The sequence below is a fragment of the Rhinolophus sinicus genome, linkage group LG02 (assembly GCF_036562045.2).
Source record: "Rhinolophus sinicus isolate RSC01 linkage group LG02, ASM3656204v1, whole genome shotgun sequence".
Classification (NCBI taxonomy): domain Eukaryota; kingdom Metazoa; phylum Chordata; class Mammalia; order Chiroptera; family Rhinolophidae; genus Rhinolophus; species Rhinolophus sinicus.
Window position 1 is genome coordinate 140222293 of NC_133752.1, and position 21526 is coordinate 140243818.

The following is a 21526-nucleotide window of genomic DNA, read 5'->3' on the forward strand; positions in this document are numbered from 1 at the left end:
AGAACTGTGGACCACAAACACAGATTCGCAGCCCAACTAGTTCCCGCAAAGGCGAGAGAGCTGTGGAAGCAGGACCAGCTGTGGTGGTGGTCGCCGCCACTGCTCTGGGCCACCTCTCACAACTCACCCCACCACTGGCCCCACCTATCTGGGCGGATCCCTGCAGGAGTAAACAGAACTGCTGAAACATACAGACTCTGAATCTGGTACAGGAAGAGCTTTGGAACTTCAAAAGCCCTGCATACCCACACAGACATTGCGCCCTATGACCCAGGGGAACTATTAACAGAGGAGAAGCCCATCTCCCAGGGAATCCCCCCATTGTGTGAGAAGCTGGAATAGTGCAGAGAAAACATAGCACTACTGTGTGACAGAGAAAAAAAGGCTGCAGTCGGAGAGAAAATAAAACAGCCTACCAACAAGTACTAGAAAACAAAAGAAAGACCTCTTCCTATCAACCTGTTGCAGAAGCCACTCCTGTAGATGTCTAGGAAGAGAAATAATAAATCAGTAATTGCCATGAATAACCAAAGCAACAAGACAGCTCAGAAAGAAAGTGAAAAGTCTCCAGAAAAGGAACTTAAAGATATGGAAATATGTGACTTAAATGACAGAGAATTCAAGATTGCAGTTCTGAAAAAACCCAACGACATGCAAGAAAACACAGAAAGGTAGTTTAATGAACTCAGAAACACAATCAAAGAACAACATGAGCATTTTACGAAAGAGACCGAAATTTTTAAAAATAACCATATAGGAGATTAAGAACTCAATAGAAGAAATTAAGAATGAAATAGCCAGCTTAGGTAGTAGAGTTGACCAGATGGAGGAAAGAATCAGTGACATCGAAGATAGAAACCTGGAAATGACACAGATGGAAGAAGAAAGAGACTTGAGACTTAAAAGAAATGAAAGAACTCTACAAGAACTTTCTGACTCCATCAGAAAGAGCAATATAAGAATAATGGGCATACCAGAAGGAGAAGAAAGAGAGAAGGGAACAGAGAATATATTCAAACAAACTGTCGATGAGAACTTCCCAAACTTGTGGACAGAACTGGATCCTCGAATCCAAGAAGCAAATAGAACACCTAATTACCTCAATCCCAACAGGCCTTCTCCAAGGCACATTGTATTGAAGCTGTCTAAAATCAACAACAAAGAAAGAATCCTCAAGGCAGCCAGGAAAAAGAAGATGGTAACCTACAAAGGAAAGCCCATTAGATTATCATCAGATTTTTCAGCAGAAATTCTACAAGCCAGGATGGAGGGGAACCAAATATTCAAACTATTGAAAGAGAGAAATTATGAGCCAAGAACAATATATCCAGCAAAGATATCCTTTAGATATGAAGGAGGAATAAAGACCTTTCCAGACATACAGAAGCTGAGGGAATTTTCTAATACATGACCTGCCCTACAAGAAATACTAAAGGAGGCTATTCGATCACCATCAACAGAGACAATTTGTGGCAACCAAAACATAAAAACGGGGAGAGTAAAGGCCTGAACTGGAATATGGGAATGGAGAAAGTACGCATGCTGAACAAAATGGAATACTCTAAATATCAAACTTTCTTTTACATAAACTTAAGGGTAACCACTCAAAAAAAAATCCAGAACTGAAATATATACTGTAATAAAAGAAGAAACAGAGGGAAACTTCATAGAATACCACCACACAGAAATAATAGACAACAAGAAAAAGGCAAAGAAACAATGGAGACACAGCCTTATCAGAAAACTAAAGATAGAATGACAGGAAATCCTCACATATCGATAATCACCCTAACTGTAAATGGACTAAACTCACCAATAAAAAGGCACAGAGTAGCAGATTGGATCAAAAAACTAAACCCAACCATATGCTGTCTCGAAGAGACACATCTCAGCTACAAGGACAAGCATAGACTCAAAGTGAAAGGGTGGAAATCGACACTCCAAGCAAATGGTACCCAGAGAAAATCAGGTGTAGCCATACGGATATCAGATGAAACAGACTTCAAGTTGAAAAAGATAACAAGAGACAAAGATGGGCATTTCATAATGGTAAAGGGGACTATACAACAAGAAGACATAACAGTCATCAATTTTTATGCCCCCAATCAGGGAGCACCAAAATATACCAAGTAACTACTAACAGAACTAAAGGGAGAAATTGACCAAACACAATTATACTAGGGGACTTAAATACATCATTGACAGTTATGGATAGATCATCCAAACAGAAAATAAATAATGAAATAGCAGCCCTAAATGACCCATTAGATGAAATGGACATAATTGACATATATAGAGAACTTCATCCTAAAACATCAGACTATGCAGTCTTTTCTAGTGTACGTGGAACATTCTCAAGGGTAGACCATATATTGGGACATAAAATCAGCCTCAGAAAATTTAAGAAGACTGAAATCATACCAAGCATATTCTCTGATCACAAGGCTTTGAAATTGGATATCAACTGCAAAAAGAAAGCAGGAAAAAACACAGATACATGGAGATTAAACAACATACTTTTAAAGAATGACCGGGTCAAAGAAGAAGTTAGAGGAGAGATCAAAAGATACATAGAAACAAGTGACAATGAAAATACATCCTACCAAAATTTTTGGGATGCAGCGAAAGCAGTTTTAAGAGGGAAATTTATATCATTATAGGCCTATCTCAAGAAACGAGAAAAACCCCAAATAAATAACCGCATGTTACACCTTAAAGAACTAGAAAAAGAAGAACAAGTGAAACCCAAGTTCAGCAGAAGAAAGGAAATAACAAAAATCAGAGCAGAACTAAATGAAATAGAGAACAAAAAGACAATAGAAAAAATTAATGTGACAAAGAGCTGGTTCTTTGAAAAGATTAACAAAATTGACAAACCCTTGGCTAGACTCACTAAGATAAAAAGAGAGAAGACACTAATTAACAAAATCAGAAATGAAAAAGGGGAAGTTATCACGGACACCACAGAAATACAAAGGATCATCCAAGAATACTATGAAGGACTATATGCCACCAAATTCAATAACCTAGAAGAAATGGACAAGTTCTTAGAAACATATAGCCTTCCAAGGCTGAACCATGAAGAACTGGAAAATCTAAACAGACCAATCACCAGTAACAAAATTGAATCAGTCATCCAAAACCTTCCCAAAAGCAAAAGTCCGGGACCAGATGGCTTCACTAGTGAATTCTATCAAACCTTCAAAGAGGATCTAATACCAATGCTGCACAAACTCTTCCAAAAAATTGAAGAAGAGACAATACTCCCTAACTCATTTTATGAGGCCAACAGTACCCTGATACCAAAACCTGGTAAGGACAACACAAAAAGAGAAAACTACAGACCAACATCTCTGATGAATACAGATGCAAAAATCCTAAACAAAATTCTAGCAAATCGAATACAACAATGCATTAAAAAGATTATTCATCACGACCAAGTGGGGTTCATCCCCGGGGCACAAGGATGGTTCAACATATGCAAATCCATCAATGTGATACATCACATAAACAAAATAAAGGACAAAAATCATATGATTATATCAATTGATGCAGAAAAAGCATTTGACAAGATACAACATCCATTTATGATTAAAACACTTAATAAAATAGGTATAGAAGGAAAATACCTTAACATAATAAAGGCCATATATGACAAGCCCTCAGCTAATCTCATAATTAATGGTGAAAAACTGAAGCCCTTTGCTCTACGTTCAGGAACACGACAGGGCTGTCCCCTATCACCTCTGCTTTTCAACATAGGGTTGGAAATCCTTGCCAGAGCAATCAGGCAAGAGAAAGAAATAAAAGGCATCCGAACTGGGAATTAAGAAGTTAAATTGTCACTCTTTGCAGATGACATGATGCTATATATAGAAAACCCTAAAGACTCCACCAAAAAGCTATTAGAAACAATCAACAAATACAGTAAAGTTGCTGGCTACAAAATCAATGTACAAAAATAAAATAAAATAAAATAAAGAATACCCAAAGGGACTTTGGCGACACTGTACTACAGATTCCCTCCCCTTAGGAAGTCTAAACACTGAAAGGCACAGGGCCAAGAGCAATGCAATTGTTGGTTTCTGGCCAATGGACCACTTCTGCAATGCCCAGGGATACTAGAGTCAGACAACCTAATTTCTCATAAGGAGCACTAATGTCATTTGTGACTCACGAGTAAAAGAAGTCCACCTTTCCAAGTCAGCGACTACTGCCTAATTGCTTGAAGGATTTTCCCAGACAAGTGTTCTGGAAACCTTTTACTTACTGCCATCTCTGAACTTTTAAAATCTTTTTTCTCTTCAATATCTTGGAGAATATGAGACAAAGCAACACAGCTTGCAGTTTTGAGAGCATTTCCCCATACAGAACATTGTCTTACTTGATCCTCACAATAACCTTATAAGTAAGGTGGGTACTTTAATTCCCGTTGTAAAAATGTATCAAGGAGTGCTCATACAGCCACAGTGAGGCAGGACTCCAAAGGTCAAGTGCAGTACCCTTAACGTCACAGCACCGGGACTCCACATGAACAAACTGGGAAGCAAAGCGGAACTATCACTGAGAACTGCACCTCAGAAAATCTTTTGGTTCCTTTTCCTACATTTCACAGATATTTATCTGAGTCAATTGAATTTATACCACGGTCACAATACACAAACGTTCTGATCAAAAACTCATGTTCGTGTATCTACAGAGTAGATAACCATATAAAGCGTTTCCTTTATTTTCTTTTGAAATAGCCTGAAAACAGCTCCCCCTTGCTGTCCTTCGAAGCACATCTTCACCAAAGTTAAAACGCGGAGCTCACGCGCAGTGTCAGTATTCCTGCGTAGCTTGGGCCCCCACAGCTGTAATTAATGGGTAACGTCTCTCTTTCTTCAGCCTCTTTCTTGCGGTGAGATCACCTCTCACCCCCGAACGCAGGAGCCCAGCGGTTTTTCGCTCCCGTGCCATGGACAGCGCTGCCTGGGAGGCCGATCTCCGGCAGCTGCTTCCTGTCCACTCGAAGAGATGTCCCCACGATTCAGCAGTAAGCAGACGAAGTCCCCACGGACTACTGTGGCCCAATTTCCGTCCATCCCCCCTGTGGGAATCAAGCTTTTCCCGGAGGAAACACCAGGAATCTAGTTTAGAGAAAACTTTCTAAGTCTCCTTGGTATCCCCACTCCCAACCCCGGGGAAAACTGGAAAACCGGGAGACGTTCCTTTTCCCGGCTGTAGATACACGCACAGAGGCCATGAGGGCTGCAGTGGGACAAGTGAATGCGTCCTTCCGGTCAGCCAACGTAAGCAGGGCAACAAAGAGCAAGCATCAAAGAAGTTACTGGGGAGAGAGACGCAATCCCTGTAGCCAAGTAGCCCTGGGAATAGAATTAGCTAGACTGGCTGTCCCGGGATAGGCAGGCACGCTGAGGAGAGAGAAACCCCAGCTGCAGGAGATGGGGGCGCGCGCCAATTTCAGGTGCAAGAGCGCTCGGCGGGGCAGTGGACTCGGGATTTTTAGGTACCGTGCTGACTGTGTCTGTTAAAGTCAAATGCGGGGTGAAGGTGGTTATTGAGGGAAGTTGGAGCAAATGATGGTAAGCCCAGAAAAGGCATGACGCGTCCAGTTCTCCAAGTTTTTTGGAAGAAGGGCGGGAAAGCGCCACGATTCCGCCTATTGTGCCGAGAAGTCGGCGAGTCTCCCAGCTCCACCCCTGCAGCAGTGATGCAAAGAGGACAAATCCCAGACGGAAGGAGGGGAAAATAAACAACCTTCGGGGGAGGGGGTAAGGAGATCTGGAGAGCAGGCACCGAGCAGTTTCCAACCACTGGGGCAAGAAGGAGCGCCTTTTGGGGAAACAAACCCCGCCTAAATCATTGAGTTCCGAGCGCAATGTTTTCAGAGGAACGGAGCGCACCTCCCCAGCTTCGCCTGAGTTGAGGAAGGGGAGGCAAGGGAAAGGGGACGACGACGGGAGCGAGAGCAGCTCAGCTGGAGGGGGGGGCGCTGTGCCTGGAGACTCCCGCAGGAGGGAGAGTGGACGCCCGCGAGCAGCGAGTGAGGGAAAGAGAGAAAGCATCCGGTAAGGAGCTCAAGCCAGCGGAGCGGTAAGGGAGCGAGACTCCGCGGAGGCGGAGGAGGCGCTGCATGGACAGCATGCGTTTCGCCGGAGGCCGCGATGCGGGGTCCGCAGGCAACTCCAGCCTATGGTGGGTTCCGGCCACCGGCGGGGCCAATGCGAGCCGGGAAACGGAGGCGCTCGGGGAAGGTGGAGATCCGCAGAGGGATGTGCGCAACGAGGAGCTGGCCAAACTGGAGATAGCCGTGCTGGCCGTGACTTTCGTGGTGGCCGTGCTGGGTAACAGTAGTGTCTTGCTCGCGCTGCACCGCACGCCTCGCAAGACGTCCCGTATGCACCTCTTCATCCGTCACCTCAGCCTGGCCGACCTGGCCGTCGCTTTCTTCCAGGTGCTGCCGCAGCTATGCTGGGACATCACCTACCGTTTCCGAGGACCCGACGGGCTGTGCCGCGTGGTGAAGCACTTGCAGGTCTTTGTCATGTTTGTGTCGGCTTACATGCTGGTGGTCATGACCGCCGACCGCTACATCGCGGTGTGCCACCCGCTGAAGACGCTGCAGCAGCCGGCGCGCCGCTCGCGCCTCATGATCGCTGCCGCCTGGGTGCTGAGCTTTGTACTGAGCACCCCGCAGTATTTCGTCTTCTCCATGGTCGAGGTGAACAACGTCACCAAGGCCTACGACTGCTGGGCCACCTTCATCCAGCCCTGGGGTTCCCGCGCCTACGTAACCTGGATGACCGGCAGCATCTTCGTGGCACCTGTGGTCATCCTGGGCACCTGCTATGGCTTCATCTGCTACCACATCTGGCGCAACGTCCGCGGAAAGACGGCGTCACGCCAGGGCAAGGGCGCCGAGGGCACTGGTGGCGCTTTCCACAACGGGCTCCTGCTCGAGCCCTGTGTCAGCAGCGTGAAGACCATTTCCCGCGCCAAGATACGCACCGTGAAGATGACTTTCGTGATCGTGACAGCTTACATCGTTTGCTGGGCGCCCTTCTTCATCATCCAGATGTGGTCTGTCTGGGATGACAAATTAGCCTGGGTCGGTAGGTGTCGGGACAATGGAGGAAGGTGTAGGGATTGGGCCGTGGTGGTGGTGGTGGTGGTGGTGGTGGTGGTGGTGGTGTGTGTCTTTTAATAATATCCTCTAGGGCTGTGGGTCTTAAATTTCTGCGCATAAGAATCACACCTTGGGTGAAATTATCAAAAAGGTAAATTCCTGGGGTCCCCAACCCAGATATTTTCATTCAGTAGCTCTGGAATAGGGTCCAGGAATCTCCATATGTAGTGTGCAGTGATCCTAAGACCACAAATCCAGAAACTGTGCCCTGTGTAGAGTCAGCCACACAACTACAAAACAGAATGACTTTTTGCCAATCATTAACGGCTGTGTTAATACCCTGCTTTCAAGTCTATTGGATTCAGGAAAATATTTTTACTATCGTGACTACTTTTTGCTAGTTTGTAAAAAGTATCACAATTAATATAAGATTTTTCTAGAAATGCCCCGAGGGCAAGGGTAAACCGGACATATTTTCCTGAAGATTCATAAGTCAATTCCAATTTGGCATTTAGCTAGTGTTCCATTACTTATCATAATCTTTTAATTCTTTTCTAACAATACTTTAATACTTCCCCCACCCCCTTCAAAGCAGCATTATTGATAAACTAAATTTGTTAGACTAATCAGTCTTTCAGCAATAACTTGACTACACAGCTATACATCTCCTCATGCAACGCTTATAGTAGTTTACCGAGAATGTACACCTACCAGCTTGTTTGATTTTAATTCCTTCACAAACTAGAAAAAACTAACTTCACAAGAATTTAACCCCCAAAAGAATGATTTAATATTGTATCTTGAAAAAAAATATTTCCTTTTGGTAAGAAAAAAACTTTTCAAATCAAATATATTACAGAAATATTACCCATAACCTTAGTTAGGAAATAGGTATCTGGGAAGAACTGTTTTCTTTTGTTATTTGAGATTGGGGTAGGGTGTATATGTGATATACTTTGGGAGTTATATGTGCAAATAAAACACTTGAGGGTGAATTTAATTCAAACAAATGAAAATTCTTGCATGACTATAATATTACCAATGAAAAATACAACAGAAGTGCTATATTTTTAGTTTACCTACCATTTCCTATCTTGCTTGAGCTTAGCAACCACTTAATTATTGCCAATCAAATAAAAAATTCAGTCTAATTATTACGTTATCAGGATTTAGACATGATTACAAAAAACTTCTTCACTCATGTGTAGGTATGTTGATGGTTTCCATTCCTTTTGAATACAGTCTTAGCCATGGTTCATGGTCACCTTTAATAGTATAGCATCTTAGCACAAAGTATGTTTAAATAAATACCCTGTCATTTATTTTGGCGTAACAAGAGTGAGAAGGCCCAGGCTTATATTTAATAATCAAGGGAATGTCAGTGCTTGCTGATTATTCTTAACTTCAGAAAAGGTATACTGTCAGTGCAATAGTTCTATTGTGAAGGGTTATAATAGGTATGTAGTTTACCAATGCAAATTAACACAAAATATTTCAAAAGCCTGTTGGAGTTTCCTAATTCAGCTGTTCTTAATAATAACATAATTTAATTGTTCAAGCCACAAAGATGGTTTTCTTACAAAAATCAAAAGAATTTTCTAATTAACCAAAGAAAAACAACTAAATATTACATCCTTCAGGCATCTATTTTAACTATTCCCTTCAGTATAGCTTTCTGAATTACAAGAATATGTTTAATATTTAAAACTTTAAGACACTAAACATGGTCCATCATGTCATACTTTTGCCTGAGTTATTGGGATGAATGCAATGTGATGTATGTGTTTATAGACTCTTGAAATGTCATTGAAATTGCAGCTGTTCTGCAAGTAGTGTCCATTAGCACGTACTAGTGTGAGTATAAAGGACACAAAATTAAAAAAATAATAATATTCTTCACCTCTTGAAAGTCCGACTTATTCTTAAATATTTTAATAGTTTTTAAAATATTTGAATTAACTTCAAGACTCCTTGCTTACCAAAATATTTTATAACCAAGCAATTTCCATATACCACCTAGTTCCCTGATTGATAAACAAAAGACTTCATTTTCCATATTAACCCATAACTTTTTCCCTCCTTTCATCAGTCAATAGAAAAATGAGTTTATCCAGTACTTAGTTATTTGCATTTGACTATGTGAATAATCTTCCCTTATGTTTTTCATACAGAGTCGGAAAACCCAGCCATCACCATCACTGCATTACTGGCTTCCTTGAATAGTTGCTGCAACCCCTGGATATACATGTTTTTTAGTGGCCATCTCCTGCAAGACTGTATCCAAAGCTTCCCATGCTGCCAAAACATGAAGCAAACATTCAACAAAGAAGATTCTGACAGTGTGAGCAGACGACAGACGTCTTACACTAACAACCGAAGCCCGACAGACAGTATGGGTACTTGGAGGGACTCACCTAAATCTTCCAAATCCATCAAATTTATTCCTGTTGCAACTTGAGCCCCTCATTCATGCAGCCTGACCCTTGGAATAGACTTTCAGGACCATTGGCTGAATCCAGCTTGAAATCATGAGAACAAATGAACTATATATATGACATAAGCATAAATCAATTCATTGGGTAAAAGACTGTGTTTCTAGTTGCATTTTCACATTGCTGTGACCAAAAGCTATGAATTGTTTTATACGGAATGTTAAATAAAAACATACTACACTAAAATTCTCAGGCTGAATTCCCAGAAATATGTTTCTAAAAGAAAAATCATAACCATCCTGGCTTTATATTTTATTCTTTCTCTCTCTCTCTCTGTCTTTCTCTCTGTCTTTCTCTCTGTCTCTCTCTCTCTCTCTCTCTCTCTCTCTGACACTCTGACATAACTAAGGCTTGATTGGTTTTGAAGTCATATAATGAATTGGAAGAGACTTCAGAGAAATTGTTTCTATCCAATAAAACCAATGTATGCATCAGAAAATGCAGACTCACACAGTGGTCTGGAGATGGGATGTGCTTTGGGAGGCATGAGTGCTTGAGGCATATTGAGCAGGGGGTAAAGAGGAACGCTCCATTAGAAACTATAAATAACCTAAATTTCAAAACAGTAACTTTAGAATTGGTAATTCCCTTCGTTAGAACTGGTAATTTCCCTTCCCTCATGTCCTATTGGTTGTGAAAAGCCAATGATGATGTACTGAAATGCTGAAGATTAGAAAAAAATGTGTCAATTCCCCGATAATATCTTTTTTCCACCACTGCAAGGTCGTTTTAAAGTCAGATTTTATTAGAAGAGTAGAAGTGGATTGCCCAATGTGCAATGTAGACTTTCTCTAGAATATTGTCAACATGTTTTGACCAGTGTTAAAAGGTTTCCTGTGCTATGCTAGATATTTACACGATCCTTGCTTTGTGCTTACAGAATCTAGATTTATAGATAAGAGGGTCTGCGAAAGAGTGACTCAAGATATAGAATGTCCCCTCATGTTCAATTAAAAAGAACTTGGTCTTTCCTTCTGATCTCCCACCCCTCTAACAGTTTCACAGTAGAGGAGAGGTAGACTTTTGGGCAGGATGGTATGGGAGATAGAAAAAAAAAACTGCTCTGCCCCTCGTCTGGTTGCCTTCATTATTAAATGTGTGACTTTAGGTAAATTAGTTAAAAACACATAAAGCTCCATTTCCTTGGCTGAATAATGCAGTTGATAACACTTACCTCACAGGATTGCTGTGAGGACTAAATGAAATCAAGTGAGTGAAAAGACCTTCATAAACTGCCAAGTGTTATATGAATGCTAGCAGTTGCTTTTATTATATAGTCTCGGGGCCTTGAGAATTGCACAGCTTTTTTCTGTTTACTTTTCATTAACCAGAATTTGTTTGTTTCATGTCTGGAATATAAAATCCTAACGTTTAAATATAGATTTCCTGATTCATTGGAAAGCATTGCCAGCGGCCACTTACGCCTGACTTCTGCCTAACTAAAGTTTTCCAATTTAAAGATAGAACTTTCTTTTCTTTGAACGCAGGTAAATCAAAGCCAGCCTAGAGCATCAATTTCTTTCATTTCTAAATAGAGAAAAATTGCAACACCACTTGGCTGTTGTTACTGCATTTTTTGTTACTGGAACTCAGGGGTTCTTTTTCTAGCTATTTTGTCTGGCTCGTTTTCCTTCTTAGAGACCACGCAATGAGTTGAGGAGAAATCAGAAATATTCTGCATCTCTTAAAGGAAGTAATAGTTATTTTACTAGTATTACTTTTTTTTTTTTTTTTTTTTTTTTTTTTAACTCTGTAGATAAGAAATTGAGGACTGGATGGCACTGTGAGAACCTGAAACCATCAACTTGACTCCTCTTCATTCTCTTGCCTTTCCAAATTCTCAGTCCTTTCACTCCCTGGATTGATATGCCTAAAAAATGTTTGCTAATGTTTTATAAAGATTAAGCCCTTAGCTCTTGGAATTCTGCATTTCAATAATAACAAATATGTTTCCTAAAGGCTACTGTCCAATATGAGCCATCAATTAAATTAATCAATTCTTCATTGTTGAGGCATAGCGGCATCTCAGTAACCCTGCCCTCTGTAAATTTGTCAGCCCTTTTGACAACTTCTCTTTGACAATTCAAACACTAAAGCCTTTTGGGTTGAAACAAAGATGAGCCCCCCCCCTTTTTTTCTAAATCCAGTTCCAAAATAAAACCTCATGGTCCATGCATAGATCGTCTTAAAATATTGATGTGTACCCCCAGGTAAAACAATTCAGTTTGAATCTTATTTCTAGGAACATCTCTCAAATAAGGCAGAGCTGTGTTTTCTTCTTTTAAATGCATCAGAAGGCAAGCTATAGAAAAAGGGCTGAGGAGACACCAGAAGATCTAGTGCTAGTTCTGCATTAGGCAACTATATGGTCTTATTCTCTATGGTTTAGGCTGAATAGCTTAACTTTTATAGCTGCTAAATTTTCTTAATGTTATGTACCCAGAAATGACACTCTTATGTCCCAAAACAATATTCCAAATTAGAAGAGTTCTGCGTCTCTGTTTCAGAAGAAAGAAAACTGTAGGTGGTAAGGAAAAAGAGTGTGTTGGGAAGAGAAGACTTCCGTTTCTTGACCAAAGAGAAGATCTGAGATATTATGCCAAATGAAGTCTTGCAGTTAAGAATAAATGTGTTATGTCACCTTATTTTACTTTGCAGAGTTATCTATGGGAAGCCCGTGCAAATGCACAATATAAATGTATCTATGTGGGTTTAGGAATGTGATTGATAGATAATCCACTGCTAAGGGGAAACTGGTAGTATTGTCTGTTGGGCATTTGATAAATATTAATCGATGATAAAAAAGAAACATATTAAGTATATTTTAAAGTACATGAAGTGCTTAACAGGCTAATTTTTGGACATGTATTTTTAAGGTATAAAACTACTCAGCTTTTATATTGAAATTTTATTTGTAACTTGTAACTGAAGAAAATTAATGGAATTCTTTGATTAATTATATACTTGTTCTACATACAGAATTTCTATCATCATCAAAGTAGGCTTCAACCATGATTGATAGAAGAGTGTGATTTTTAAAGAGGGAAAAAAAAAACCCAAACAAGTAGCCCTAATAACATTCAGTACCCTATGAAACTTACAGTTCCTAAAACAGACCACTGATGATTAAGCTATTACACAAGTAAAGTAATGCAATTATATTAAATTTTTATGTTTTTCGGATTCTAAAATTTACAATTTTTGTAATGTAATTGGACACCTGGAGCTTTAAGTTATAGCTTCAGAGTTTTCTCTACCACTAAAGCATAATTAGGAACTATCTAGGGAGACATTGAGCCTAGCCCTTCATCCCAGGTAAACTGGGCCCTTGTTGATTTTCATCCTGGAGGCAACAGCTCTATTCAGAGTAAGTCTAGGGCAGGGTCAACTGGGATGCTAGTCTGGGAGGTTCAGAAGCAGCCACTCACCGTCTTCCTCCCTGCGTCCCTTTTAGTACACTCCATGTCATTGGCAATGCTTGGAATCACGAGAAACACAGAACCGTGAATACTAGAGGATGATTCTTGGTTACAATTTGACCTCAGCCAATTTAAGCAAAAATGTAAGGACTATTCATACGAAGAGTTATGTCCCCAAGGCAACCTAAATGGATCGAGTCACCCAGATTGTGTGATTCCATTGCATACACAGGCATTTAAAAAATATTGCTCTAACTCAGTTTTGTTGTACACTAATTTATCATGAGTGAAAAAATATATGTGACCTATATAGTATGTCAGCATCAAAATATATGGCTAAAAGTTAAATGTCACTCTTTTATCTTTTTTTATTTTATATAATATAAAATCACATCACATCTTTTAACATTGATTTAAAGACTAATAAAAATGAAGTGTTATAGAGTAAACTAAATATTTTTGTGTTCCAGGGTCAAATTAGCAAATACAGAAAAGAAAATCTGAGAATGAATCTGAGAGTCATATCAGGATAATAATAATTATTATTAATATAAAATATTTAGCATTTCCCCACATGAAGGTAGTTGTCTTTATATCACAGGATTTCTGACTTATATTCTATGATGTTTTAGCTCATTACTGCAACAAACTTATTAAGAATGTTGTGTATTTACTGTTCCATTTTTGGAACTGTTTTTCAAATGTTCTATATCCCCTAGTTTATTATGCTATATAGAAGAGTTTCAATGTGTTTTATTGGGAGCATTTGTATGATTCTGGTGTTGATGGATGTTGAAATGTTTTGTAATTGTACCTAATATTTGGTCCTTTACAGAAAAAATGGCTTGTGGTACTATATTGACATAACTGGTGAATTAATTGTTTTGTTAATGTGTATTGGCTTGATTCTATAAATAAAAATAAATCTCAAATTTGTTTGAAATAATTCTTTTACAATCTAGTTTAATGATGAAATATATTTCAAATTAATTATGCTGATTTTGGAAAAAGAAACATTTTACAGCTGGTGGCTATTGATAGCTTTATATTTGAGCACAAATATGTTCGTGTTTACACCCTTTGACTATCACAAGAACAGATGAAACTTCACAACTGCCTTTTCAATAAATTATAATCATGAAAGCAAATTAATTTTGTTAGTCTGCATTAACACAAGCAAAATAATTGGTTAGCTGAGGTCATGTGTGTCATCCTAGCCCTATAAATGTCATCTATTTGCTTCCAGAAGTTAGTAAGACTGATTTCTGGGCCCACAGATGAAGACTTTTCCCATTTCAGAGTCTTTAAAATTGGAATTCTTTACCCTGTGGGCTAATGAATTGAAATCATATTAACTTTCAATTTATTTGTTTTCTTTTATAAGTTAAACCCTAGTAGCATGGACCAAAAGGCTTATTTTAGGCTTGGCTTAAACTCTGGAAGCAGTGAACGCCCAGAATGGAAGAAAGGGAATTTGAAGTCTCTATTTTAAAATACTGTTATTTTAAAAATCACCGTTATTTTAAAAGCTTATAAATGCTTAAGAATAAACAGGATTTCTACCAAAACATATTTTTACAAGGTCCTATTAACCAGGTAAAATTGAAATAATAATTCCATCGTATTCCCAAAGAACTCATAGAAAGAAATATGCTAGGGGCTGGCCCAGTGGCTCAGGCATTTGGAGTTCCGTGCTCCTAATGCCGAAGGCTGCCAGTTCAATTCCCACGTGGGCCAGTGCCAGATGGCTCAGTTGGTTGGAGCCCGGGTTCTCAACCACTGGTTCAACTCCTCGACTCTCGCAAGGGATGGTGGGCTGCCCCCCCTGCAACTAACAATGGCAACTGGACCTAGAGCTGAACTGCACCCTCCACAACTAAGATTGAAAGGACAACAAATTAACTTGGAAAAAGTCCTGGAAGTACACACTGCTCCCCAATAAAATCCTGTTCCTCTTCCCCAATTAAAAAAAATAATCTTTAAAGAAAGAAATATGCTAATGTAGAATTTATTCATTCATTCATTCATTCCCTATCTTTAACCCTTCATAATCTCTAGACTTAAATGTTTCTTCCTTTCTTTTTTTCAAATGCCCTCTAAATACCTTCAGTATGACACATATCAAAATGATTATAATGTTGGTTTATTGGTCTTCTCCCCAACAATCATATCATGTTTATCTTTTTTTTTTAATGTTTATCTTAAAAGTAAGAAATATTTCATCACTGCATCTTCATATAATGGATGCTGTCTATAGTATAGTTAATTAATGGAATTCATATAGATATTCTAAATAAATATATACACATGGCTAGCAGTTGGAAAAACAAGGCAAAGTCTGTGTCTTTCCCTAGATTTAAGAGGATTCTTAAGGGTGATTATGAATTCCTGCTTCTGTTGAACTCTCCATCCACAGCTTATTAGTTAATGTCTCAAAACTAATTTTTCTTCACTCATTCCCCTGCCACTTTTCTTCGAACAGTTCTGTGAGCACTTAGCTGCCCTGCGTGGTGGTGTTCCTCCGGTAAAGGTTAGGGCTTAGATTATGCCTCAGAAGAGACAGAAATTCATATTCACGCTGCTAAAAGTTCATGGCCATCCCTTCTAAGGGGGATTAGTCTTTAATCATTCTTCCTTTTAGGACCTTGTTGGCTGCTATCTTGCTCAAGTCTCCTCTCACTACCAAGACCCAAAACCCTTGTTTTTCCAACTGTCAGAAATGAACATTTCTTCCACTTTGTTTTGTAGAACTATTTAACTTTCCTTTGTCTAAAACACTCTCACTTAGACTATGCGTTTCAAAACAGTGCTTTGTCTTTAAATATATTTTTCCCAAGCAAAAGAGCCATTCTCATTCCAGAAGGAATGCTGTTTTTCCTAGATCAAAGAATTCAAAAGGCATTGAGATTTTTAAATCACCTGTTTTTTTCTTCATTTCTTTTACACTAGTTGTGAAACATATATAGGGCGCCTAAACAGTTTAGATTTTTTCCCTTTTTATTCATTTGTGTAACTTTTGCACAATTGACATTTCCCCATGTTGGATTGCCCTCTTTCCCCATAGATGCACAGTTACAAGATCATCTCAAAATACTCAACCAGATATTCATTCCATAATACTCTGAGAGGAAAATTCTGTAGCATTCCTTTCCATAGCAGTCAAGCATAAGCAAATGCACAGGCTAATGGGACAGAAGAATTAAGTAAAAAGTACAGAGATACACATGCCCCCATCCCCACACATACATAGCCTCTTCCATTACCAACTTCCCACATCAGAATGGTGCATTTGTTAAAACTGACGAAACTGCACTGACACATAGTCACCCAGAGTCCATAGTTTACATTAGGACTGATTACATAAGATGGTTAGATAACTATAAAAATCAGCCTCCAGGGATTTTTATAAATGGCTTACTTACTGAACCAAAACTGGTAATTTCCTTAAACAAGTACAAAAACTGTTAAATAAAGGGATGTTTAATCTCTAATATATAGTGAGATTTTTTAATATGCTGTCAATGGGTGATTACATACATAGTGTGGGAATGAATGTTTTCAGTAGGTGAATAAGGTATCATACATGGTACCATTTTGGTATCATACATGGGCTAAGTATGTCAGAGTTAATTTGTTACAAAACCATTCACTGTCTTTTTTGTTTGAGTTGTAGGAGTGTAAGTCTATTATTTTCAAGGCCTACACTGACATTCAAGGAGATAGAAAACTCTCAGAATCTTTGGAAAATAAAATTCTAATGTGATTTATATCTTCATTAGAATAAAGAGCTACTAAATTATCCTTTACCATTTCAAATCTTTTGATTAATGAATTTCTCTGTAGAAATTCAAAATGTGTGACCAACTCAGTAGTTCCATTGGTAAATGAAAGATGAAGGGACACCTATCATTAGATTTTGCGATTTTTTCATATTCTTTCAGAATATTTTAGGCTTAATTAGATGTTATTTTTCTCTCTTTTTCAAATGCAGAAAATATGTCTCTGAACATTTCTGGAAGAGGTGAGAAATTATTTCTCATCAGCTATAACTTCTTTAATCTTAAAACAGATCCCTATGTCTAGTTATCTTGTGCATACCTTTCCAATTTGCCTGCCCAACTTTGGGTTGAGTGGAGTACAGGGTGCTAGAGCTAAAGACAAGTCTCTAAACTAGACTATTTCATTTCTTAATGTGAAAATTATTTCTCTTTCTCAGTAACTGGTATCAGACATTGATGTCACCATATATTATGTTCGCCCTGTAATGCACCCCTGCCTTGTACCCATTCACTTCTGCTATCCAGCCTGGCTCCAGCACACTTGCACCTGGAGATCAACTCCTTCCAGCTTGGCCTTTCAACATTTGTTCACACAATTCTCTTCAGCCCACCGATGGTCTCTGTATTCTGGCTCCTCAGACTAGTGTTTCTCAAACTTTAATTTGCAAATAACCCAAATGTAGAATCTGATTCAGCAGATCATGTTTTTTTGTTTGTTTGTGTTTTGTTTTGCCTTTTTTTTTCTTCTTTTTTTTTAAGGAGGGCGCAGTTCACAGTGGCCCATGCAGGGATAGAACTGGCAACCTTGGTGTTATTAGCACCACGGTCTAACCAACTGAGCTAACCGGTAACCCTGTTCAGTAGATTATGATTCACTAGGGCTGATTGTACGATTGCCTCCCCAGTGATGGCGGGCTACTGTGCACCACACTTTGACTAGCAAGGCCATAGAGGGTCTTGGAGCTTTTTTCTATATGGTAATGAAAAGCATTGCCTAACCATTTTCAAGGTTTCATCCTGGATCAGTTCCATATCTGGTATATGTAGCCTCTGAAATGGCAAGGTAAAATCAGATTGTCCAGTCTAGTCATTTCCTGAGAAGTGGTCTCTGAGGTTTCTTACTCTGCTTCTTGCACCAGAATGTTGTCCTCAGGATTTCCCTTTGCAGTTACCAGATTCCAGACCCAGAATTCAGAAGAAGAGAATGGATCTAGGAACTCAAAGGCTAAAGTAAAAGTTACTTTAGAAAGAGATTCTATGTTTCTGATGAAACAAGGGGAACACTACCCTCCAATATAGAAGATTTTTTCCTAAGTACCCCTATGAGCACAATCTATCTCATAAAGGCTAATTCCCTAAACCTCTTGTTTCTAAGAGGGACACTTGAATATCTCTCCCATAACAGGTCTTTCTCCCCAGGCAAGATGATTAAGCTGTACTCCCACAGCATCTGGATAAAGCCATATCCTAGTAACAGCCTTAATCTATTGAAAAATGTTCTATCTGATAACTGCACGTCTTTATCTTTAATATATTTACACTGTTCATTCTTTTCCATTTTAATTTTTTTTTTATTTTAACAGTGTAATACATGCATATAATTTTAAAAAATCAAGTGGTACTAAAGTGATGAAAAATAATTCCGTTTTCTAGAGGTAAGTATCACCGTACTTTTAAATAATGTCGTTATTCTTTAACTTGTTGATTTACTTAAGTCATTTATTGACTTCCTATTATGATATGAGAGAGACAGCACACTCATCTTCATCTTTTCTCTCCCACCTCCCGAACATAGTTATATCAATATTTTAGTTATTCAAACATCGGTGTTACATCATTATGCTGTAGAAAGTAAGATTACAAACTCAGAACTTAAAAAGAAGATGATACTTATTTATAAAAACTCCTCTGGAGAAGGTGAAGGGGCGTGCTAATGAGGCGGCATTTGTGAGGACGACCTGAGACCCTAAGACCCCCTCCAAGCATTGCCTTGTAATCATCAGGATTGGAAGAGCCCCAAATCATTTAGGTAGGGAAAAGGAGACTGCATAGTCCTAACACTCGACTCTGTACTATAAACAACGAGCTTCAAGAAGACTTACGAGACGTGCTGAAAGTATATATTTGAATAAAGTCACAGCAATTGTCCAGTAAAACGTTTAGAACGTATGGGAAGTAACAGTGCTCATCCAGGAAAGTAAAACAGTAAGGATCTCTTGGATAATGAAAATTTAAACTTTTTTTCTCTAGTTATTGACACATAGCGATCATTCTTTAACGAGTCTAATATCTTTATAAAATGGAATCCAGCCCTAGTGAAAAATAAAAAATAGCTACTATTTATTGCCCATTTTCTAAATCTGATAGTCCTCAGTATTACCCTTATAATTTTACCTTTAATACTTAGGAAAAGCTTACTATTTAAGTTCAGAAATTAAGAGTCGGAGCAACTTGCCAGAGATCATAGAGGCACCAAATTCAGAGCGAGAATTTAAAACGAGGCCTGTGAGACTTTTATTTCCTCTTACCAATGAGGTTGTGCATTTCAGAGGAATGGGTAATCTGCCATTGGTACTCCAGCTTCTCTGTTCTGTGTCATTTCCCTCTCTTCTACCAAAATGTGCTCAGTTATACTATCAGTCACAATTCAATATATGTCACCTCTTTAATGAAGCATTAATATATTTTTTTTCTCATGAATGAAATGGATGTTTTCCTCCTTAATAAAAGTATCTAAAGTCTTAGTGGACTTGATACACTTTATTTTTGTGAGCATTTCTATAATTATTCCACCTATGTACCAATCCAGTCCTTGAGCAGAGTTAAATCTCTAAATACAAATTAGACTCTACTAAATAAGTTTGCCCAATTCTCAGGAACTCTATATAAACTTTCTAGCACAGGGCTAGACACATTATATGTATGTTTTCATGCCATTTCAGATCCTTAGTTGTTAACTGCGAATGCATTACATGTCATCCTCATACGTAACCGAGTTCGTTCAATTAAGTATTTATTGAATACCTACCTACTAGATGTTGGAGAGTTTTCTAGGTACTAGTGGTGTATTGCAAAGAAGACAGATAATAAGCAAACAGACAAAAACAATGTGTCAAGTGAAAATCAATGCTATGAAGATTTATAGAATAATGATGCAGAGATAATAAATAGTGATAATGATACCGACATAACCAGTGTAGAGAACAGGGACAGTTGTATGTGGCATGATGGAGGAAAGCTCTTTGATAAGATGTTATTTTAAGTAGAGAGAACTGAAGACAGTGACAATGAGGGAATCTTGTGGACACCTAAGGGATGAATGTTGCAGGCAGAGAAAGCAGCAAGCGCAAAGGCATTGAGACAGGAGAGTGATGGTCAGTGAGATTCCGGAGGCTGGAATGGGATGAGTGCCACAGAGTAGTACACGATGACATCAGAGGCTGGGGTGTGGTATGGGGCAGGGACTCTGGTGCACTTTAGAAGGACTTGGGGTTTTATTCAAATTAAAATGATAAGCCAATGGAGATTTGTGGAAGAGGAACAAAAAAATCTGATGTGTGTTTACGGGATGATTCTGACAGCTGTGCTGGGAATAGACCATACAGAGAAAAAGACCGCAGCAGAAAGAGCAATTAGGAGACTTGCAAAAAAAGCCAGGCAATGGGTCATGATGGCTCAGGCTGGAGGGTTTGTGGGAGGTGGTAGGATTCTAGAAAAGTTTTTAATGTAAAATTAATTGGTTTGCTAATGGATTGGATGAGAATTTCAAAGGAAGAGACAAGTCATGAATAACTCAGATTTTTTGACCTAAACAAGTGAATGAACAAAGTTTCCATTTACTCTAATGGAGAAAATGAGGGAGGTGCAGGTTCAGAAATCATTAAGTTCAGTTTTGGACATATTAAAATTGAGAGATTTATTAGACACCTAAATGTAACATTTGAGACTCCATGCTAGCCTGCCTCTCAACAAAGGCTCTATTTTCAATTGACAAATGTGATACCAAATTATACAACATTAGAGACATCAGAAATAAGAAAAAATATCAAATAGGCAATTGGACACATGAATCTGGAGAATAAGGTTATGGTCAGGGCTGGAGTCAAAAATTTGGGAGTCATTAGCATATAGATGGCATTTAAATCTGAGGATTAGATGAGACCCCCAAGGGAATGAGAGTCCACCTAGGAAAATGAGAATACTTGTGAAGCTGGAGGCAGATACTACCCAATATTTTGTTGGCGTTTTCCTGGAGCGCCATGCTACACATATCCAGTCATACGTGTGCTGACCAGGCAGAGCCAGATATAAGGCAGAGAATTGAAGGTGGCTCACGGAAGCCACTTTAAACTGCCAATTCCTTAAACATTAAAGTACAGTACTGTTTTGGGGTAAAATGTAAACAGCCAGTGGAGTCAGCTTAAGCAATAGTGCTTTACAACAGTTAGAACTATTGAAAACCCACGCTTCATTTCTGTATATGTAATATACAGAAATACAAATGGTACTAATTTACACAGATTCCAAATAATAAACAATATTCTTTGGAAAATGTTGGAATAAACAAAGATTGAGCTAATTTAATATAGTTCAACATAAAAAAAGTTAGAAAAAATAAAAACGGAAAATATTGAGTGACTACACTTCAATGGTTGAATGTTTTTAAACCAGTACATTGCTATTGTTCAGAATTATTAGTCATGTGGA

The 21526-nt window shown here is 38.8% G+C and overlaps 1 protein-coding gene across 2 annotated transcripts; it reads left to right on the forward strand.

Annotated features, from left to right (window-relative positions):
* The first annotated feature begins 4848 nt into the window (after positions 1-4848).
* AVPR1A (arginine vasopressin receptor 1A) lies at positions 4849-9937 on the forward strand. Of its 2 annotated transcripts, none has more exons than XM_074325462.1 (2): positions 4849-7111; positions 9301-9499. In XM_074325462.1, exons 1-2 carry the CDS (start codon positions 6137-6139, stop codon positions 9346-9348), a joined length of 1023 nt encoding a protein of 340 aa, XP_074181563.1. In that variant the 5' UTR covers positions 4849-6136; the 3' UTR covers positions 9349-9499. The 2 variants fall into 2 exon arrangements, with proteins under 2 accessions (XP_074181563.1, XP_074181562.1); XM_074325461.1 differs by having other exon boundaries at positions 4854-7115; positions 9301-9937.
* Positions 9938-21526: the final 11589 nt, after the last annotated feature.